This window comes from Neoarius graeffei, chromosome 26 (genome assembly GCF_027579695.1).
Source record: "Neoarius graeffei isolate fNeoGra1 chromosome 26, fNeoGra1.pri, whole genome shotgun sequence".
Lineage (NCBI taxonomy): Eukaryota > Metazoa > Chordata > Actinopteri > Siluriformes > Ariidae > Neoarius > Neoarius graeffei.
Genome location: NC_083594.1, coordinates 55,742,889 through 55,763,058, shown reverse-complemented (window position 1 = coordinate 55,763,058; position 20,170 = coordinate 55,742,889). Strand labels below are relative to the sequence as shown.

At 44.5% G+C, this 20,170-nt stretch overlaps 2 protein-coding genes across 2 annotated transcripts; one reads left to right on the top strand and one right to left on the bottom strand.

Annotated features, from left to right (window-relative positions):
• The first annotated feature begins 1,478 nt into the window (after positions 1 to 1,478).
• On the top strand, positions 1,479 to 10,203 carry tmem240b (transmembrane protein 240b). Its single transcript, XM_060909815.1, has 4 exons — positions 1,479 to 1,800; positions 5,406 to 5,512; positions 6,914 to 7,116; positions 9,601 to 10,203. The coding sequence occupies exons 1-4, from the start codon at positions 1,765 to 1,767 to the stop codon at positions 9,759 to 9,761; spliced, it is 507 nt and encodes a 168-aa protein (XP_060765798.1). The 5' UTR covers positions 1,479 to 1,764; the 3' UTR covers positions 9,762 to 10,203.
• A 468-nt stretch (positions 10,204 to 10,671) lies between these two features.
• Positions 10,672 to 20,024, bottom strand: atad3 (ATPase family AAA domain containing 3). Its single transcript, XM_060909896.1, has 16 exons — positions 19,712 to 20,024; positions 18,723 to 18,799; positions 18,423 to 18,524; positions 18,223 to 18,282; positions 18,052 to 18,121; positions 17,782 to 17,947; positions 15,693 to 15,762; positions 15,446 to 15,601; positions 15,283 to 15,339; positions 14,944 to 15,069; positions 14,446 to 14,570; positions 14,042 to 14,093; positions 13,876 to 13,946; positions 13,252 to 13,419; positions 11,860 to 11,968; positions 10,672 to 11,643 (listed from the first exon to the last, which is right to left on the bottom strand). Exons 1-16 carry the CDS (start codon positions 19,908 to 19,910, stop codon positions 11,263 to 11,265), a joined length of 1,989 nt encoding a protein of 662 aa, XP_060765879.1. The 5' UTR covers positions 19,911 to 20,024; the 3' UTR covers positions 10,672 to 11,262.
• Between the last annotated feature and the right edge of the window lie 146 nt (positions 20,025 to 20,170).

The following is a 20,170-nucleotide window of genomic DNA, read 5'->3' as shown; positions in this document are numbered from 1 at the left end:
CAGTCTCTTCTTCAATGTTTGCCAAAAAGCATTTATTTTTCAAATTATTGCTGTTTTTAGTCTTTGATCTGGATCATTACTTTTCTCAAATCGGAGAAGTAAAATTCACAAACGGTAAATAAAAGGATTTTGACAAAGTTACAAGAAGTGTGAGTCTGTCAGCATCCACTCCTCAAAAACGGTTCTTGAAGGGTTCATTGGCGAATTATGGGTTCTTTGCATCAGAAAGGAACCCTTTCTCAGGAAAATGACTGCATTTTAAGTTTCAGGGTTCTCCCAGAGGGACAAGTGAAGGACACTTAAAAGGTCTAAATATTCTAAGATTACATTATTTGATTAATTAGAATTTTTTTCCAAGATTTCATTTCAGAGGAGCAATAAGTTTCAGTACGAGTCTAAATGGGTTCTGACGCTTGTTCCCTGAGAATTCTTGAGCCTTTCAATGGTTCTCCGTCCTGCATCACTCAAACAGTATTTGTTTTAAAACATGTTCTCTAGCCATAAAACAGTCCACCTCCACCCTGAACCCTTGACCTGCTCCTACTCTGAGGTTTCCAATGGAACCTACGCTTCTGTGCACTCCTGACCATCACATCCATGTGTTCTTGTTGAACGTTCTAGATTTATTCCTCTTTGCTGTTACAATAAGCTCCACTCTTCTGGGAAGACTTCCCATGAGATTTTAGAGCATGGCTGTTGGGATTTGTGTTCATTCAGCTCCAAGAGCATTAGTGATGTTGGGATGATGATGAGGCTCCAGTTTATCCCAAAAGTGTTCAGTGGGGTTGAGTTCAGTCAGGGCTCTGTGCAGGACACTCGAGTTCTATGCTTCAACCTTCACACACCACGTCTTCATGGAACTCATTTTGTGCAGTTTGAGGAAGAACCACATGTGAGTGTGATGGTCAGGTGTCCACAGACTTTTGACAATAATCAAACCAGATTCGGAAATGAAAAACGGCTCTGTAGGAATAAATTGTGTATCAGTGTCTGAGGAGTAATCTGAGCATAAAGCTTGGCCCTGAGTGTGTGGTTAAAGTGTATTGCTCTCCTCTGCATCCGTGTCATGTGTCCTGTGCTCCCTGTCCCCAATTAAGTTAATAGGGGTTTGCTGTCACTCTTCTCCACACACACACACACACTGGTGCAGAGAGAGAGAGAGAGAGAGAGAGGTTGTGTTTCTTCAGTACATTTCTACCCAAGCGCAGGTTCAATAAAGCGTTCGCAGAGCAGACCCTCAATCTCCAAATCCAACCTGCTTCATCCGTCACTGAGGGCTTTGGATTTCCTCGGGTGATGAGGAGGAGGAGGATGAGGAGGAAGGAGCTGCCTGGACTTTAATGTGAATGACTGCGTGTGCATCCGGTTGGTCCAATCGCAGGCGGGGAGGAGGATTCAGCCCGCAGCAGCAGCAGCCGCCACCGAACCCGTCTGTAATGAATTAGGGCTGGAAATGGAGCCGCACGCGCTTCACCCGGATGTGATGTGATGCTTCATTGTGAGTTAATTAAGCGCCGCACCGTGTCGGTCGTGTTCCGATGCGCGAGCTGCTCTTCCTGAATCCGATCTCGGAATAATCTGTTGCCGAGCTCTGACATCTCCGGGACTCGCGCACGCGTGACACCTGATCGGGAAACGGAAATTCGGTGGCCTGGAGGCTCCGGTGAAGCCTCACGCTTGCGGTGAGAGAGAGAGAGAGAGAGAGAGAGAGAGAGAGAGAGTTGCAGTGGGGAAGTTGTGCCTGATGGACTGTGATGGGAGACGATGATCTTTATGGCCGTCGGCGCCGCTTTGGTGATGGTAAGGAGATCCGCCTCGCGCTCTTCACACATCTTAATGAATGCAATATTTCTGGGTGATGTTTTGATGGTTTTGTGTGAAGCAAAAATAAAACGACCACACACACACACACACACACGCACACACAAGTGAGATGTTGGTTTGGACGCAGTTGCAGCTGTAATCCCCTGCGGGACTGAAGCATCATGTGGCGTCTCATCACAGTGTTGAGCTCTCTCATCCCCAAGCTCTTCCTCACCGCATTCCCTCACTGCCTGGAACATAGTTTGGGACAAAATGACAGCAGGCGAGGTGTTCGCTCACCGTTAAGGTCAAATGTAAAATAATTGTTTAATGACAAGCCAATATGTTCAAGTGCTCGCCTCAGAGCTTCACTTCTTTCACTAGTTTCCTACATTCACCTTCAACCAATTCTGAACCCAAAGTAGTACAACAAAAACATTCACGGTTATTCGCACCGCTTCGGGAGGGAATGATCTTATTGGAACTCGTGTTTCACCTCTAACACGAATTAAAGCAATAAAACTGCCAGAAACATCAAACTTTCTCCCCAAACCCTCACACACTGCCCTGATCCAGCGCTTCACTCCTCTGAGAAACTGCGTTAGAGCTCATGTGAGGAGAGATTTTTCTCACTAGGTTTTAGTATTTGGTCCAAATTTGTCCTCTATTGTTGTACATTTGAACAGAAACCTGTTTTAGAATACAAGAAGTCTGACTGGTTCTGAAACCGCGTGCGAACTCGTGCGCCAAAATCGCGCGGTACACTACTGCTGTAATTACGGTAAGGGTAAAGGCGGTCTCGGTGAGATCGCCGTTAAACAGCGCCGCTCCGTCATCACCGCCGCAAGCCGCCGGAGTCCCGCTCCGCTTCATTCACAGAGCTCCTTAAAGCTTTATTTAAACACTTAGTGTGAGCTTTTAGGCCAGTTTTTAGTTCACAAACCGCCTCGACCGTTGAAATGTAAAGTTGTGGACTCTGAGGTGATTTAGCGCAGTTAGCCTGTCCTGAGCGTTTTGCGTTATTGTTTACCCGGGTTTAGTGTGGATTTATAAAGCATATATTTTATCCTTTACAGAAATTCACTATCTTGTACTAAAGTTTTACACTTTATTGTATCTCACTTGGCTGAGAGTTTCGAAAGTGTCTTGAAACATTCGCGGGGCGTCTCAGTTTCCTCACACGAGTCGCAAAGTGTCGCTCCTTCATCGCTGAAATTTTGAACATATTAAAAAAATTAGTGCGACAAAATTTCTCTCGCAACGATAATATGCGAATACCAATTCAGTGTGAGTCCAAGTGCAATTTGTTGCTAAGGGTAGTATCTGACTGGGCTGCGACAGCCCGCGACGAGTTGGAGACACAGTTACCCAGTCCCCCAGGATTCCGCGGGCCTTTTCTGTGATTGTTGCGGGCTAAAATGTCTGATGTTGCGGGGGTTTCCAAAAAATTGCGATGAAAGTTGCGGTGATTTTTAGGTTTTTGTTGCGATTACATTGCGGGAGGAAGTGAAAGTTGCGAGAAATTGTTGCGATTTTCTCTTTTTGTGATTAAAATTGAGTGATATGTTAAATATTAAGTTATTACTGAAAAACTATTGATTAAAAAAACAAAGACACTGAGAAATGGTCCTATAAACAACTTTACCAATATAAAAGATTACCAGGACTACAAAAATGCAGAAAAATAGGCTTTACTTATCCAAATGCACCTGTTGGTTCAAAAGTTAAAGTGCAGAGAACCTCACAGCACAACATGAAGTTACCTTAAAATATAATATAAATGCCTCAGCTTTCATGTAAGAAAAAAACACTATTAATACTAGTACTGTGTGCAGGCAGTCTCTCCTGAAGACTAAATTAAACAATAATTATAAACTAATAAAATAAATGGCTCAGGCTTCATAGAAGAAAAAAAACAACTTGAACAGAATCTCACAGTATGATGCTGAAGCTGCCTAAACAATGGAAAATAAAATACCATTTTGGCAAAAACGTTGGCATCCATTAATTTCTTGTATTAAGTAAAAAAATAATGTAAAGTGCACACAGTCCTTCACTGTAAACATAACACACTTTCTGTAACAGAATTTAAGCCTACAGAAACACTGACTCGCACATGCTGCTTGAACGTATACACGGAAGTAAGGCAGAAAGTAGCTTGTCAACGTCACCTCAAGACAACACCAACGATTGGTCAAATTTGCGGGAAAGTTGCAGTGATTGGATATAATTGCAACACCACCCTGAATTTGCGGGGATTGGTTGAATTTGCGTTGAAGTTGCAAATTGCAACATCGCAAAATCCTGGGGGGTCTGACAATTGCGATAAAATATACAAATTAGCGACAATTTTCACTTGGAATCACACTGAATTGATATTCACATATTTTACCGTAATCATTGTGTCTCCAACTAGTCAGCCCAGCTTTCCCTCGGCAGGCAGGGATGTAGAGGAAGCCTCATGGAAACTGACTTAAGAAGGGTTCAAGACAGCTTTGCAATACCAGTGACGCATTTGCGGCTATTTTGAGAGAAATTTTGTCGCACTAAGTTTTTGAACATGTTCAAAATTTCAGCGACGGGGGGCATCGTGGCTCAGGTGGATAAGGCGCCAAACCATAAATCCGGGGACCCGGGTTCGATTCCGACCCAAGGTCATTTCCCGATCCCTCCCTGTCTCTCTCTCCCGCTCATTTCCTGTCTCTACACTGTCCTATCCAATAATAAAGCTGAAAAAAAAGCCCAAAATTTCAGCGACGAAGAAGCGACGCTTTGCGACTCATGCGAGGAAATTGAGAAGCCCTGCAAATGTTTCAAGACACTTTTGAAACTCTCTCGCGCACGACATTCGCAATTTGTCGCAAGCTGTCACAGCCAGTGAGATCCTGGCTTAAGTGATCAGACCCTAAGATATTGTTCGGATTTTACTTCAGTACCTGATGTGGTTTAAATGTGTTAAACCAGATCACCCAGATTTTTACTGTAATGCCTTTTGATAATTTTATGTTTTACATTTTATACAGAAACAGTTTTACTTTGGTGTCTCATGGTGAGTAATTTAGTCTGGTTTTACTTTGGTAGTGTTATAAAGTTATGTTAAAATTAAATATATGACAGACTTGCCACTGTAACCATGTTATAAACATTTAATTATTTGCAAACTTTGCTTTTGTTTTAAGCCCCTGATTAAAGGGTCTGGTTGATAAAGCTTGGCTAGAAAGTCATAAATCAGTGAGATTGTGTTGTATATGATATGATTTATAAAGCTTTATTTATGTTTTGCGACACAATGCAGTAGTATCATTCAGTAATATTTACAGATTTTCCGTGCATCTGTGAAACAGCAGGTTGTTGTTTTTTTAACAAATGTTTAACTGTAATTCCAGTCATGTAACATTTTAGGAAGTTTAGCTATCCATCCATCCATTTTCTATGCTGCTTATCCACTGAGGGTTGTGGGAGCACCGTACTGTACAGACAAGTGGGGGAAAGTGAAGTGTGACACCTGAGCGATAAAACACATGATCTGTGTTATATATGTTGTCCTCATGTCTTGTCTTGTTGTTGTTGTTCCTTGCTTATGTTATGTGGTTGCTTTGCAGGTGATAGCGCGCTGTGTGGACATGAACGCACTGCTCGATCGCTTCCACAACTACATCCTTCCTCATGTGCGGGGGCCAGAGCGGGTGTGTCACTGCACCTGTGGCAGGTAAAAAAAGAAATTGATTTGCCTCGTATGTGCCAGAAGACGTGCCTTGTCCTTCATAGGGCAACTCAGAGTGTGAAATAAGGACTTCTGTTCCTTACATTAGCACCACGTGGACTTGGCAAACTGAAACATCAAGTCAAGTCTCCACAAGAGGGCGCTCTAATTTAAGTAGCTTTCATGCACTTTTGGAAGGAAGGAAACCCACTCCATCGTGATTTGACTAGTGAACCAAATTTCTTTTTCCCCCCCAGTTCAGCTCATGATGCACCTGAATCAGGTATCTGTGGCCTGCAGAGCTCCGGATTACTCACTCACGTGTGTTCAGAGCTGTGCAGAGTAAACCTGCAGAGTGCCCGAGGAGCAGATTGTGAACCGGTGTTTAGCATGTGGTTGACAAATCAGCAGCAGTGCCTTGTCGCTCGTTCCTGCTGTTTCTAACAGAGGCTTTAACCGCAGCAGGAGTGAGATCCAGGGTACACAGCCTGCGGTGTGTTGTGGCATTTTCAGCAGCGAGAGAACTGTTTTACTCCCACACACACCTCTCTGCTGGCGGCCTAATCCCTGCCTGATGTGCAGTTCAGGGGAAAACACAGGCATGTGTGGGAGTGTGAAGCTGTTACTAACTATAATGCCTCAAAGATCTGAATGTTGTTTGAACAAGAGGGCACGACATAGACATCATAAATAAAACTTGGTCCACTCCTGCTCGTTCTTTCATATTTACTGCTGCTAAAGCCTGTAATATTTGTTTACTGCAGTGCATTACTCAGCTTCTTGATTTTACTTTAGGCTTAATTACCATCTCACTGTTCAGTTTAGTATCAGGCCAGCGGTTCTCGATCCCAGTGAAGCGTACTTGATGCTTTTCACACGTTTTAAAAACATGCTGAAATGTGGCTTTGTACGTGAGGTGTGTGTCGGGACTGGAGCGGGACGTTTTCACTCGGATATGAAACTAGCAGAACAAATTTCTCGTAACTTTCAGTAATTCAGCAGATGTACCAAAAGCTATCAGCACTGGTGTATAAATTGGTTTAAATTATTTTTCTTATATTTGTGGAAATAGAAGCAAGTAAATTTTTTGAGAACATACTGTGCACAGGTACAAACAGAAAGAGATGCAATAAATGGGCAGGATTTTGGATTTATATTTTTAAAAAGTGACCATGAAAACTGAGAACTGTAAAAAGTTCCTCTTTCTGTAGAGATCATAAATATCACTCATTTCCTTTTTCTTTCTTTTTTAATTTTATGACTTCCTCATGCATAATCAGTCATTGTTTCTCTTCATCTCTTGGTTACTTGTCTTTGTGTCTCTGATTTTTTTTTCTCTGAAGATGTCTTTTATATAACTTATTTTCCCCCGCAAACCCGTACTTGTCCTCTCTGCCTCTCCTGCAGACACCGGGTGCAGTATGTGATCCCATACGAGGGTTCGAGCTCGCCAGACCGAGACCTTCCAGCAGGGGGCAGCAGTGTGACTAAGCAGGAAGTAGACCTGGTTCTGGGGCTGCTGCTGGGCTTCTGTATAAGCTGGGTTCTGCTCTGGCTGGACAGAACCCTGCACCGGTTTCTGCGTGCTTGGAGAACCCACCCACAGAAAGGTGAGGTCAGAGACAAAAGGTAGGCTATAAGGTTCACCTGACTGAGATCTGATCACACTATAAGGCAAATGACCTGCAGAAACGCCCCAGGTCAAACATGACGGCTATGGGGGCGCCGTGGCTCAGTCGACTAAGGCGCCATACCATAAATCCGGGGACCCGGGTTCGATTCCGACCCGAGATCATTTCCTGATCCCTCCCCATCTCTCTCTCCAGCTCATTTCCTGTCTCTACACTGTCCTATCCAATAAAGGTGAAAAAAGCCCAAAAAATATCTTTAAAAAAAAAAAACATGACGGATGTGAAAGGATCACCGGGGAAAGGTGCAAAGACTCGGACAACGTCTTTCTGTTGCATGCATTATTTCTCAGCAGCTAGCTGGTTAGTGATAGTAGTGGAGTAAAATTTGTGTCATGTCTCTCATCTCCTCCGCTGTCCTCTTTTCCTCACCGTCTCTGGTCTCACCCGTCGGCTGTGGTTTCTAAAATCCCTCAGCTTGTCCACTAACATTATAGATGAGAAGCATCAGGGCTGCAGCGCTGTCTCATCCTGTCAGCGTCTCATCCCTCTGTCGTCTTTTCTGTCATTTTCCCTTTCATCCCTCTGTGTGTGAACTCACCGCAGGAGAGCAAGTCATCCTCAGTGCCACGTGGTTCTGTGACACACATTCAGCTCATGAATGATCAACATGTTTATGCAACAAGTTAAAGAATAAAATTGCACGAGGATGCTTTCTGGTTAAAAAAAACATTTCTTTAGTTATGATAACTCCTATGAATGAGTTTTTAACATCCTTAACGAGCAAAGGAGCTTATTTGGGTTGAAATCTCATCTCATCTCATTATCTGGAGCCGCTTTATCCTTTATCCTGTTCTACAGGGTCGCAGGCGAGCTGGATCCTATCCCAGCTGACTACGGGCGAAAGGCGGGGTTCACCCTGGACAAGTCGCCAGGTCATCACAGGGCTGACACATAGACACAGACAACCATTCACACTCACATTCACACCTACGCTCAATTTAGAGTCACCAGTTAACCTAACCTGCATGTCTTTGGACTGTGGGGGAAACCGGAGCACCCGGAGGAAACCCACGCGGACACGGGGAGAACATGCAAACTCCGCACAGAAAGGCCCTCGCCGGCCCCGGGGCTCGAACCCGGACCTTCTTGCTGTGAGGCGACAGCGCTAACCACTACACCACCGTGCCGCCCAGGTTGAAATCTTTTTATTATTATTAAGGCGGCACGGTGGTGTAGTGGTTAGCGCTGTAGCCTCACAGCAAGAAGGTCCGGGTTCGAGCCCCGGGGCCGGCGAGGGCCTTTCTGTGCGGAGTTTGCATGTTCTCCCCGTGTCCGCGTGGGTTTCCTCCGGGTGCTCCGGTTTCCCCCACAGTCCAAAGACATGCAGGTTAGGTTAACTGGTGACTCTAAATTGAGCGTAGGTGTGAATGTGAGTGTGAATGGTTGTCTGTGTCTATGTGTCAGCCCTGTGATGACCTGGCGACTTGTCCAGGGTGAACCCCGCCTTTCGCCCGTAGTCAGCTGGGATAGGATCCAGCTCGCCTGCGACCCTGTAGAACAGGATAAAGCGGCTACAGATAATGAGATGAGATTATTATTAAAATTAATTAATGTTTTGCTGATTCGCAGGCTTACAAAATGTTGTCATTCTTAAGTACTATTAGGATGGGATGAGATTTCTGGACTAGTCTGTTAGTGGAGGACGCTGAGTAATTATGAGATATACAGTTTGTTGACTGTGAATAGCTCTGATAACATCCTTTTAAACTTTGTGTATATCTTCACTCAGATTCAGTTTGGTTTCGGTGGAAGATGATAGAAAAGAGCAAGCGCTTCCTGGAGTGCCTCTGTACTGAAGAAAAAGCACAAAACCTCTTTCCCCGCAATATATAATGCAATCTTTTCTGATCTTTTGTTATTTCGATGAGATGACATATAATACTGTGGGTTATTTTAACACAACCTTTTATAGTCATCACTATTCCGAATGCAGGAATGCACATTCCATAAAAATGACTGACACGACAGATTCAGCTGGGACTGAAATCCCAGAGATAAACCGATGATGATTACATTACCCCACATCCTGTATGCAAACTAATACCAGCTGAATAGGGCTTTAGGATACAACCTCATGATCATACTGGGCATTATGTGTCTGCAAAAACACAAGGCCTGAGCTACAGGTGTACTTCACTGCCCAGGTTCCTCAGGAGCAGCGTTGGGAACCCCCGACTTGAACGTTCTGTTATTTCCCCCATCTGAACACACCTGATGTGACTAAACCAAGAAACAAGACCTTTAGTGAAATGTGTATAGTACAGAATGCTTGGGTTATTCTGCTGATTAGGGTTGAACTTTGTAGATTAATGGAGTTCAGCGTTGCAGCTCATCCCCTGCTCTTAGTTTTCTACCCATCTGCAACACACACACACACGTTAACACCCTGTCCTCTCTGTGCAGATGTGTGGAGGTCATGGAAGTGGGTGACAAAAATGTGTAACGTACAGGAGCTTCGCAGGCGGCTGCAGCAGCGCAGGAACAACATCGGTGGAGACAACAATGTGGTACACATCAAACACAAACACTACCACAACGGACACCTGAGCCCACGCAGACTCTAATTTACACACACACAGCAGCAGGCAACTGGGCCTGGAAAGACTCTTTGATAATGGTCTCGCAGCAGCGCTCTCTCTCACACACACACACACACACCTAATTGATGCTTCCCCTGAACTCACACTGACCTGTTTCTCCAAGGATGTGACTGTATTAAACGCACAGCAGGACTGCGGTCACCGAACGCTGTGTGTTTTTATAAACATGTCCATGAATGTCCAGCAACTCTGCGCAGGGATCGGACCCGACTTGCACTTTCTTTCCTGCCTGAGGTATTCCATTTTTTGATGATTAGACATTTATTTTGCTTGCCGATGTCTGTTTTTACGAGTTTTTGTGCAAACGTGCTAGTTTTGTACAGTGCTCGGGGTGAACATAAAGATATTACATATGCGTTTGCATTTTATAGGGGGTGATTTTTTTCTGTATCAGGGATAATTTTTTTGTGTCTATTTTAGAAAAAAAAATAACAGCATGCCCACGTAACTTTAGTACTGTGGTGCAGTTTTATTCGTAACGTGGTGTGTGTGTGTGGGGTGGGGGTAGAACTTTTTGTGCATCAGCATGGGTGGGGTAGATCAGTTGATGTAAATGGATTTGTTGTATATGGACACGGAGACGTCTAACGAGTCCTGTTTGTATTTTTTAGTAAAACTCATGTGTGGTGTTGTGGGATAATTATACTACTACTAATAATAATAATGTCTGCATCTTCCACGCTGTTCAAGGATGACACTAGTTTAAGCTGCAGGGAGCGAGGACACATCTCCTCCTCTTCAAACGTTCTTGTGCAGATGTACGTGTGTGTGTGTGTGTGTGTGTGTGTTCTATTAAATGGCGAAGTCAAACTGTGAACTCACTCGTCTCCTTTCAGTTCTGACTCAACACAGCATTCACAAGTGGAAAAAAAAATTCACTACTGCAGCTTTTTTTTTTTAATGAAATCTGGATTACTTTATCTTGTAAAGTAAAACATTATCCAATTTGTTAGACACGTTTTCCTTCCCAGGCTTTAGATTTTAGCAAACGGAAATCACATTCAGACATTTTACAGACTCTCGTTATACATGGAACACATCAGACATTAATAAGGACAGTGTGTGATTTTTTTCCCCCTTTTCTTTCATATCTTAATTCCGCTATCTGGCGTTCATTAAAACACACACACCAAAATGGCTCCCTATTTTTGCAACAGAGATGATACTTGGACTGTAAATAGCTTCTCTGTAGATTTTCGACTGCCACGTGTTTATTTACTCTCCGAGACTTCATTTGGAAAGAAGAATGCATGGTCTAGTGGATCAGTTACAACCAAAATTTCACACAAGGAGCCATTGTGGACACGGACACACACACACACCGATCTGGACAGATGCACTGAGCTTTGTCTCATCACTAAATGGAAATACTGCACGGGAGTTGGAGCTCAGACAGTTTCCCCTGTGTATCAGCTTTCATGTCAATGCTCAGTAAATCTGACCCAGGATCAGGTCTTGATGAAACTTAAACCGGTGTGCCATCTTTAGGTGGGACGTCTTTCTGTCCTGTGTGTTTAACTCCCCCCTCCCCTGCCACTGGAATGGTCCCTTTTTCTGCTGCACTGCTGCCCCCTGCCTCTGGTGATGTAATGCTTGAGTCCAGACCCTCCTTGAAAGGACACAGAACCTCTTGCGCCTGTGAGGGCGAACCCTGAGGCAGGATGAAGCCCATCTTGGCACCCTTGCCCCCCTGGTGACCTGCAGGAGCGACGCGGCCCTCGTTATCCGGGACGCCGTCCCCGTGCAACCAGTCCATCTTCTGCATGTGCTGTCGGACAGCGTCGTCCACACGCGCGTCGATCATGGCCTCGGTCAGAACGCCGTCCTCAGAGGAGTACGCAGCAGCCTGGGAGAGAGGAGGAGAGAACGAGTGACCCTGAAGAGGTGTGTTGCTGCCCCCTGCTGGTGATAATTTTCAATCCCACACAGCCCCTGCTGTCCTACTTCTCATTTATTTTGAGAGAAACATCATTAGCAACAGGAACACAACTCCTGAAGAGTCAGATTAATAAACGATTGCTATCACAATGAAGAATCCGTCAGGTGTGGCACACTTCCTCACCTGCCAGGCCACGCCCAGTTTGGAAATCTCTCGACCCGACATGCCCTCTGTGCGCTTCGCAATCTCCGAACACTTCTTTCCATAGTCAAACTGCGCCAGTTTCAACCTCCTGCAACAGAAAGACGGACATTTCAACTAATTAGTGTGATGACTGCACTTGAAAGGGTTTAGCTCAGGTCACTTAACTGGAACGTATTCGCAGTGAACATTACAAACATGATGTGAACATGTGTACAGATGAATGCCAAGGACTTCCCTTTTCCCAAACAAAGACGCACCCAATCAGAAGTGCTTTCATTTAAAGTATATTTATTTTGGCCTCAAACAAACTTTCTGTGGTTTGCAGTCTGCACTCAGACCTCACAAAAACTTACTAAAGGAAGTTTATAGAGTTTAGTCCTTCAGGTTTTATCATGAGTGTCCTTGACCTGATAAACTTACTCTTCCTTTTCTCCTCACTGATATTAATGAGTGTGTGAGCTCTCTGACACACTTTCACTGAGTTAACACCCGACTCCTGCAGTCCACAGTGACTTATTATCTAAGGGGGGGGACCATCTGAGGCTGGGTGCTCAAGAGAGCACAATTGGCCTGTACGTTCAGGGAGGGAAAAAAAAAAAGGGGGGGGGTTGTTACTCTCTCCACTTCTCTCTCCCTCTCTCTCTCTCAATGTGAGCCAATCATGGGCGTCTGTAAGCTCATGCAGACAGAAGTGGGCGTTATAGCGCTTTCCTCCGAGTGTTACGCCGCCCACCGACATTACATAAGCAGCAGTTTGAAAAGATACAGTCGGCTGGGGTCACATGCCTCAGAGGAAGCGCATGATGACCTTTGCCCTCCCTGGTTAGGAGCTGTTGCGTGATAGGGGAGACCTGTCTACTGCGTGGAAATTGGCCATGAATAAATTAGGGGAAAAGTAAAGATAAATAAAAGAAACTTAAAAAATAAAAAGCTAAAAAGGACGATCTACTGTCGGCCTGAGTCACTGAACATTTTGCACTGTATTCAATCAACGCACCGTACAGGTGAACATGAAAACATGATCAGGTCAGTTTTCTCACTTGTTTTTCTTGCAACTCAAAATGCACACAGGTAAGATTTTAATTACAACACATTCTTCAAATACAGACGAAGAACAATATCCAGTGCTCAGTTACTCAATATCCAGTGCTCAGTTACTCAATATCCAGTGCTCAGTTACTCAATATCCAGTGCTCAGTTACTCAATATCCAGTGCTCAGTTACTCAATATCCAGTGCTCAGTTACTCAATATCCAGTGCTCAGTACCCAGTGCTGTCCAGGGTGTGGGGGTGTGTTGGACCTTGGTTCGATAAGAAGGTCCTGTTTTTTTAAAGCAAGGGATATAAATAGCCAAACAGGGATGCACTCACTGTCTCCCCCCGGTGGCAGGCTCCAGGACGTATCTGTCAAAGTAAAGTCGGACGAGTCTCTCTCTCTCTTCAGGGCCGGGAAGAGCGAAGTTTACAATCTCATCAATACGGTCATTAATGGCCCAGTCAAACTGCTCGGGCTGGTTACTGGCCAAAACCAACATAAACCTGCAAAACACACAGATTCAATACATACTTCATTTATAGCTTATATAATAGATTCAATTATAATAAATTATATTAAAGTATTCTGGGGACCGCATTTAAAACGTGATGAAACGACCACAATGTCCATTTTACCCCAAATGTAGCTGATGACCTGAGACGTGTTTCATGTGTGAAGTTTGCTATGTTATTAAGGACATGCCAAGGTCTGTCTCTCTCACACACACACACACCTCACCAACTTCTTCGTGCTCAGCTGACCAACTACACTCTCCAGTCCTCTCCATTAACTGTGTGGTTTTTAACTACCCAATGTGTAACCACTTGATGCTCTTTGTGTGTGTGTGTGTGTGTGTGTGTGTGTGTGTGTGTGTGTGTGTGTGTGTGTGTGTGTGTGTGTGAGAGAGAGAGAGAGAGTGAGTGTGTGTGTGTGTGAGTGAATGAGAGAAGTGAACACACTTGTTGCTCTGCTCTCCAGTTCGGTACAGGAAGGCGTTCAGCGTGGCTCGCAGGTCCTCACTGATCTTCTCCTAAAAGCCAGATCACATGTGTTCGGTCACTGACCACTCCTACATACAGGTACAACACAAAGACCTGAACACACACCATACACTCCAACACTCACAGTGGCTCTCTTGCGCAGGAATGCGTCAGCTTCATCCACAAATAGCAGCAAACTGCACAGAGAAACAATGATTATGACAAAGGGGGTGAACTGAACTCTGCTGAAATCACTTTACACTGGTTTCTGACCTCATAATGGTAGTTATTATTATTATTATTATTATTAAACAACTTATGCAACATTCTTACACGCAGGGTTCACACCTCTGTATTGGCGTGTGTATACAGCGTCTGGCTGTAGTTGTCCCCCTCGGACATAACGTGTACAATTGTACACATGAACTTCCATAACATTTTTCCTTGTGTCCGAAAGGAATATAGTGGATTATTTTCTGTTTCTAAAACCTTTACTGCTGTACAGGACGTGTGGAGTAGAGTATGATGCCACTATAAGAAGGTTCTTACCCTCTGCGGCTGGTGCTGGCCCAGTCAAACACTTTGTGCATGGCAGTTACACCTTCCCGCCCCATGGGGGCCACATCTCCTCCTGTCATAATGGCATAGTCCATCCCAGAATGCATTGCCAATTTCTGCTCCAAGCACAGCAGCAGCATCAGGAACAAAACAAAGTAAAATCAACTCTTCAATAAATAAATTAACTAATTTCTGTGGAGAACTAAATAAATGTTCTGTTTAACATCCTGTCACAGGGCTCCAGTTAGAATTAAAGAACATTAAGAGCCCTGGAAAAGTGCATCTGGCAGTAATACAGCTGATTCCATTCAGGTCTGTCACACGTTTATATCTGGGATCCATTTCACTTATTTACTTTAGACTCACTGAACTGTGTTTTATTTTTCACCGTGACTGATTTTATATCCAAGTCAGCTCTGAGCAGATTTAGGAATTCTGTACAAACACTTTTTTTTTTTTGTGTGTGTGTGTGTGTGTATATATACGTACCTTGGCAAACAGTGTTTTCCCCGTCCCAGGCGGTCCGTACATCAGGATGTTCCTGTAGAGACCTCGGTTCTGGCGGGTGTTCCGAGTTGCTATGGCGATGTCGCGGACACGTTCTTCCAGCAACGGCTGTGGAGTAACAACACAGACCTTTCACTTTCTCAGGTTGTTCGAGACATTCCATCATGTCCATAAAGGTCGTCACGTCATACAAAATGTAATGTTTTTCCCCCCATAAACCTCATGAAGGTGTTAATTAGTGGACAGATTCTGCGTCAGAACAAGAAACACAAGCAGGAAGGTGATTCCAGGACTCGTTTACCCTACAGATCTAATACTCACACTGAGAACAACTCCTTCCAGAGCATCCTGAGGCTTACTCATCAACCTCCTGGTCATCTGAGAGAGAGAGAGAGAGAGAGAGAGAGAGAGAGAGAGGCATTACTTTCCTTTAACAGTGACATGCAGACTAAACGTTATCAGATCGTAAGTATTGGGGCGTTACCTTGACTGGGTGTTTGATGGCCTCCGTCACCGTGATGCGTGATGTCTCCCTCACCAGAGAGGGCTTCCCGAGCCGAGCCTCGATGTATCTCCCTGCCACGCCTGTTGCGTTTCTCGCCGAGTAAACACCTACGGCCAGCAGAGTGAGTCCTGCCACCTAGTGGTGTGGTGGAGATAGCACCGTTTAAACACATCCAATAACAGAATAAAATTTACACAACATGACATGGTGTGGGCTGTGTGTTTACCGTCGCTGTCACTTTGTCCCAGTCAGAGATAAAAGCCCTGAAACCCTCCCCAAACACAGCACCGGCAGTTCTGAAACACAAGTCCAACAGTCAGCTCTTCTCAGTGTGTGTGAGAGACAACAGAAGAACTGTATTCTAAAAGTCAGATTATTTTCAACAATTTCTCTCAAATCGTGTTTATTGCTCATATAGTGTTGAGTTTAACACGTTAAACCCCATGGAGTGAGAAGATACCGTATCGTGAATAGGAGGAAACAACGAGATGTCCAAATCGCATGTTAGAAGAAGGAGAGGAAAAAAAGAAAAGTGATTCCTGTGTGACAGAATGGAATGTTGTGGATCCCTATTTTCCAGTCGGTGATGTACCATATAAAACACTGAGTACAGTGGTGCTTGAAAGTTTGTGAATCCTTTATAATTTTCTATATTTCTGCATAAATATGATCTAAAACATCATCAGATTTTCACACAAGTCCTAAAAGTAGATAAAGAGAACCCAGTTAAACAAATGAGACAAAAATATTATACTTGGTCATTTATTTATTGAGGAAAATGATCCAATATTACATATCTGTGAGTGGCAAAAGTATGTGAACCTCTAGGATTAGCAGTTAATTTGAAGGTGAAATTAGAGTCAGGTGTTTTCAATCAATGGGACGACAATCAGGTGGGAGTGGGCACCCTGTTTTATTTAAAGAACAGGGATCTATCAAAGTCTGATCTTCACAACACATGTTTGTGGAAGTGTATCATGGAACGAACAAAGGAGATTTCTGAGGACCTCAGAAAAAGTGTTGTTGATGCTCATCAGGCTGGAAAAGGTTACAAAACCATCTCTAAAGAGTTTGGACTCCACCAATCCACAGTCAGACAGATTGTGTACAAATGGACGAAATTCAAGACCATCATTACCCTCCCCAGGAGTGGTCGACCAACAAAGATCACTCCAAGAGCAAGGCGTGTAATAGTCGGCGAGGTCACAAAGCACCCATGGGTAACTTCTAAGCAACTGAAGGCCTCTCTCACATTGGCTAATGTTAATGTTCATGAGTCCACCATCAGGAGAACACTGAGCAACAGTGGTGTGCATGGCAGGGTTGCAAGGAGAAAGCCACTGCTCTCCAAGAAGAACATTGCTGCTCGTCTGCAGTTTGCTAAAGATCACGTGGACAAGCCAGAAGGTTATTGGAAAAATGTTTTGTGGACGGATGAGACCAAAATAGAACTTTTTGGTTTAAATGAGAAGCGTTATGTTTGGAGAAAGGAAAGCACTGCATTCCAGCATAAGAACCTTATCCCATCTGTGAAACATGGTGGCGGTAGTATCATGGTTTGGGCCTGTTTTGCTGCATCTGGGCCAGGACGGCTTGCCGTCATTGATGGAACAATGAATTCTGAATTATACCAGCGAATTCTAAAGGAAAATGTCAGGACATCTGTCCATGAACTGAATCTCAAGAGAAGGTGGGTCATGCAGCAAGACAACGACCCTAAGCACACAAGTCGTTCTACCAAAGAATGGTTAAAGAAGAATAAAGTGAATGTTTTGGAATGGCCAAGTCAAAGTCCTGACCTTAATCCAATGGAAATGTTGTGGAAGGACCTGAAGTGAGCAGTTCATGTGAGGAAACCCACCAACATCCCAGAGTTGAAGCTGTTCTGTACGGAGGAACGGGCTAAAATTCCTCCAAGCCGGTGTGCAGGACTGATCAACAGTTACCGCAAACGTTTAGTTGCAGTTATTGCTGCACAAGGGGGTCACACCAGATACTGAAAGCAAAGGTTCACATACTTTTGCCACTCACAGATATGTAATATTGGACCATTTTCCTCAATAAATAAATGGCCGAGTATAATATTTTTGTCTCATTTGTTTAACTGGGTTCTCTTTATCTACTTTTCGGACTTGTGTGAAAATCTGATGATGTTTTAGGTCATATTTATGCAAAAATAGAGAACATTCTAAAGGGTTCACAAACTTTCAAGCACCACTGTAAATCAAGTAAACAAGTCAAACATGATTAAATTATATCTTTAGAACAGCAGTGTGTGTACTTTATGTCTTCATGGGGTGTGTGTGTGTGTGTACCGTATACTCTCCAGTACAGTCTGTCTGTGTTCAGCTGCTTTAAGGCGGATCTGTTCTCTGATGATGTCAGCGTTCTCTCTCTCCACCCGGCCACGAGCTTTAGCCTCAGCTTCAATCCGCAGCATCTCGTTCTTATGCCTCAACTCCATCTCGTGCTCGATGGTGGCTACACACACAAACAAATATAAATATTATAAAACACACTCCACTTTTCACCGCTCACCCCTGTCTGAGGAGGAAATAAAGATGGAGTGAGCGAGTGTGTTATACCTTTCCTCATGGCCTCCTGTTTCTGAACAGACTCCTCCTGTCTGCGCAGATTCTCCTCATTTATAGCTTGCTGAGAGACAAAAGTCAGTATTTTTTCATGTAAAAAGACCCATCGTGTGAGTGTCATGGTGTTGAGAAAGCCATGCTCTGTGTGTGTGTGCGCGAACGAACCTGTTGTCGGAGTTGATCCTCATAGCGCTGACGAGCCAGTTTGTCCTGGTACTGAGCTCTCTGTGAGAGACACACACCCATTAACACACACACAACACATCTGTACACGACATCAGGATTGTCATAATGCCTCCGACACCCTCAGTAGTGCTCCCTTGTCCACATGAAGTGCACTACCTCGGGTCCTCACTGTTTCTCACCGCTTGATTCTGTTTGGTTTCTTCACTCAGAGTTTTCCTCCTTTCCTCCGCCTGAATACGGATCTGATCCCCCTTCAGCTGCTCCACTGCTGCTTCGTACTCCTGACCCCACACACACACACCATCACTGTTTCTTCCTCACAGTTTTTTCACCATAATTATGCCTTGACACCACATGAATAATTTTCATTACTCTTCAAACACATTAAATCATAATAATGATGAAAAAAAATGTTCTCCTATAATTAAGAAAAAGGTGTCATGGCATCTCCAGGACCTCCAGCAGGATACAAACTTTACCTTCATCTTGCTCTGATGTTCCATCTGCACTGTCTGCTCCTGCATGCGCGCCAACTCCAGTGCCTCTTTCGCATGGCCTGCGGTTCAAAACACAACCAGTGTTAATTCACACAGTCTATATCTTGCTTTCCTTCTCAACATTCCCACTTGTGGACAGCTGTCCTGTACCAAAAACAGTCTTTACTTCGTTTAAACTCAGGTAAAGACATGATACATGTTCGTTTGTCATTTGTATCTAAAAGCTAGTTTTGCGCAGTACAATTTTCAACTCGATGTTGTCCGTAAGTTTGTGAACACTAAACTCAGAGGACAGATACAGTCACGGCGACGGAGAAACGTAACCGAAACATGATGATGATAATCGCCTGTGAAGAACATGTGTTTATTTTCTGCATGAATGATTGATGACATCAGCAGAACACAGTGGTGTTCTTTAATCACAGGTCTATCGTTAGAGGATCTTCATTGGGTGATCTAACACTGACACGCAGTCTGGATTTCATTATGATCTTGTGTAATGGGGACTAATCCTAAATCACACAGTATTTTATTAAATGACTAAAAACTTTATTTTTTTATGTGGGTGTAAAAATAATCCTGAAGTTACTAGAGAGTGATATTAAAATTAATTCACAAAACACAGTGAACAGTGACCTTTGACCCTTCGCCCTTGATAGTGAGAGTGAGTGAGTGAGTGAGTGAGTGGACACGTGCCTGATCAGCAGCCAATCCTCAGCTCTGTTCATTACTGTCACCTTTCATGCGCTCATTCATAACTTACATCAACATCATCTGCTGCTGAATGAATGAATGAATGAATCCCAAATCTCCTTGTCCTCCCTGTGTGTGCACTCTGTAGGGGATGAAGTGAAGACTACAGGCTGAGTAGTGCACTACAGTTTCATTCAGTCCTGTGAAGCCCCTCACTCTTCATGTGTCATGCGCGAGCTCCGGCTGGGTGTGTGTGTGTGTGTGTGTTGTACACTCACGGGACCGGTCGAGCTCCTTGGCGGCCTGCGCCGCTCTCTCCAGCCCGGTGGGGTCGAAATTGCTCCATTTGTCCTTGGGTTTGTCTCCGCCGCCTCCCCCTGAGCCCCCGGCCGGAGGAGGAGGAGGAGGGGGAGGTAACGGAACTTCCGGGCTCGCGCCCCCGCCTTGTCCTTTATTCAGGCCGAAAAGCCACGACATGTTCCAGGCTGTGATAAACCCGCACCGCACTGCGCTCCGCTCCGCTCCGCTCCGCTCCGACTCCCCCGCTGCTCCGCACACTTCCTCCTTCACCAACACGCGCGTGTCACGCTGGAGCGGTCTGTGCATGCGCCGCTACAGAGGCTCCGCCCACGCGCGCCAAGACCTGGCTGTGATTGGTTGCGCCGGTGATAGCCTTACAAACTGTGAGTCGCTTTATCTCCCACCTGTATTCCGACAAAACCCCAAATTACAAAAAG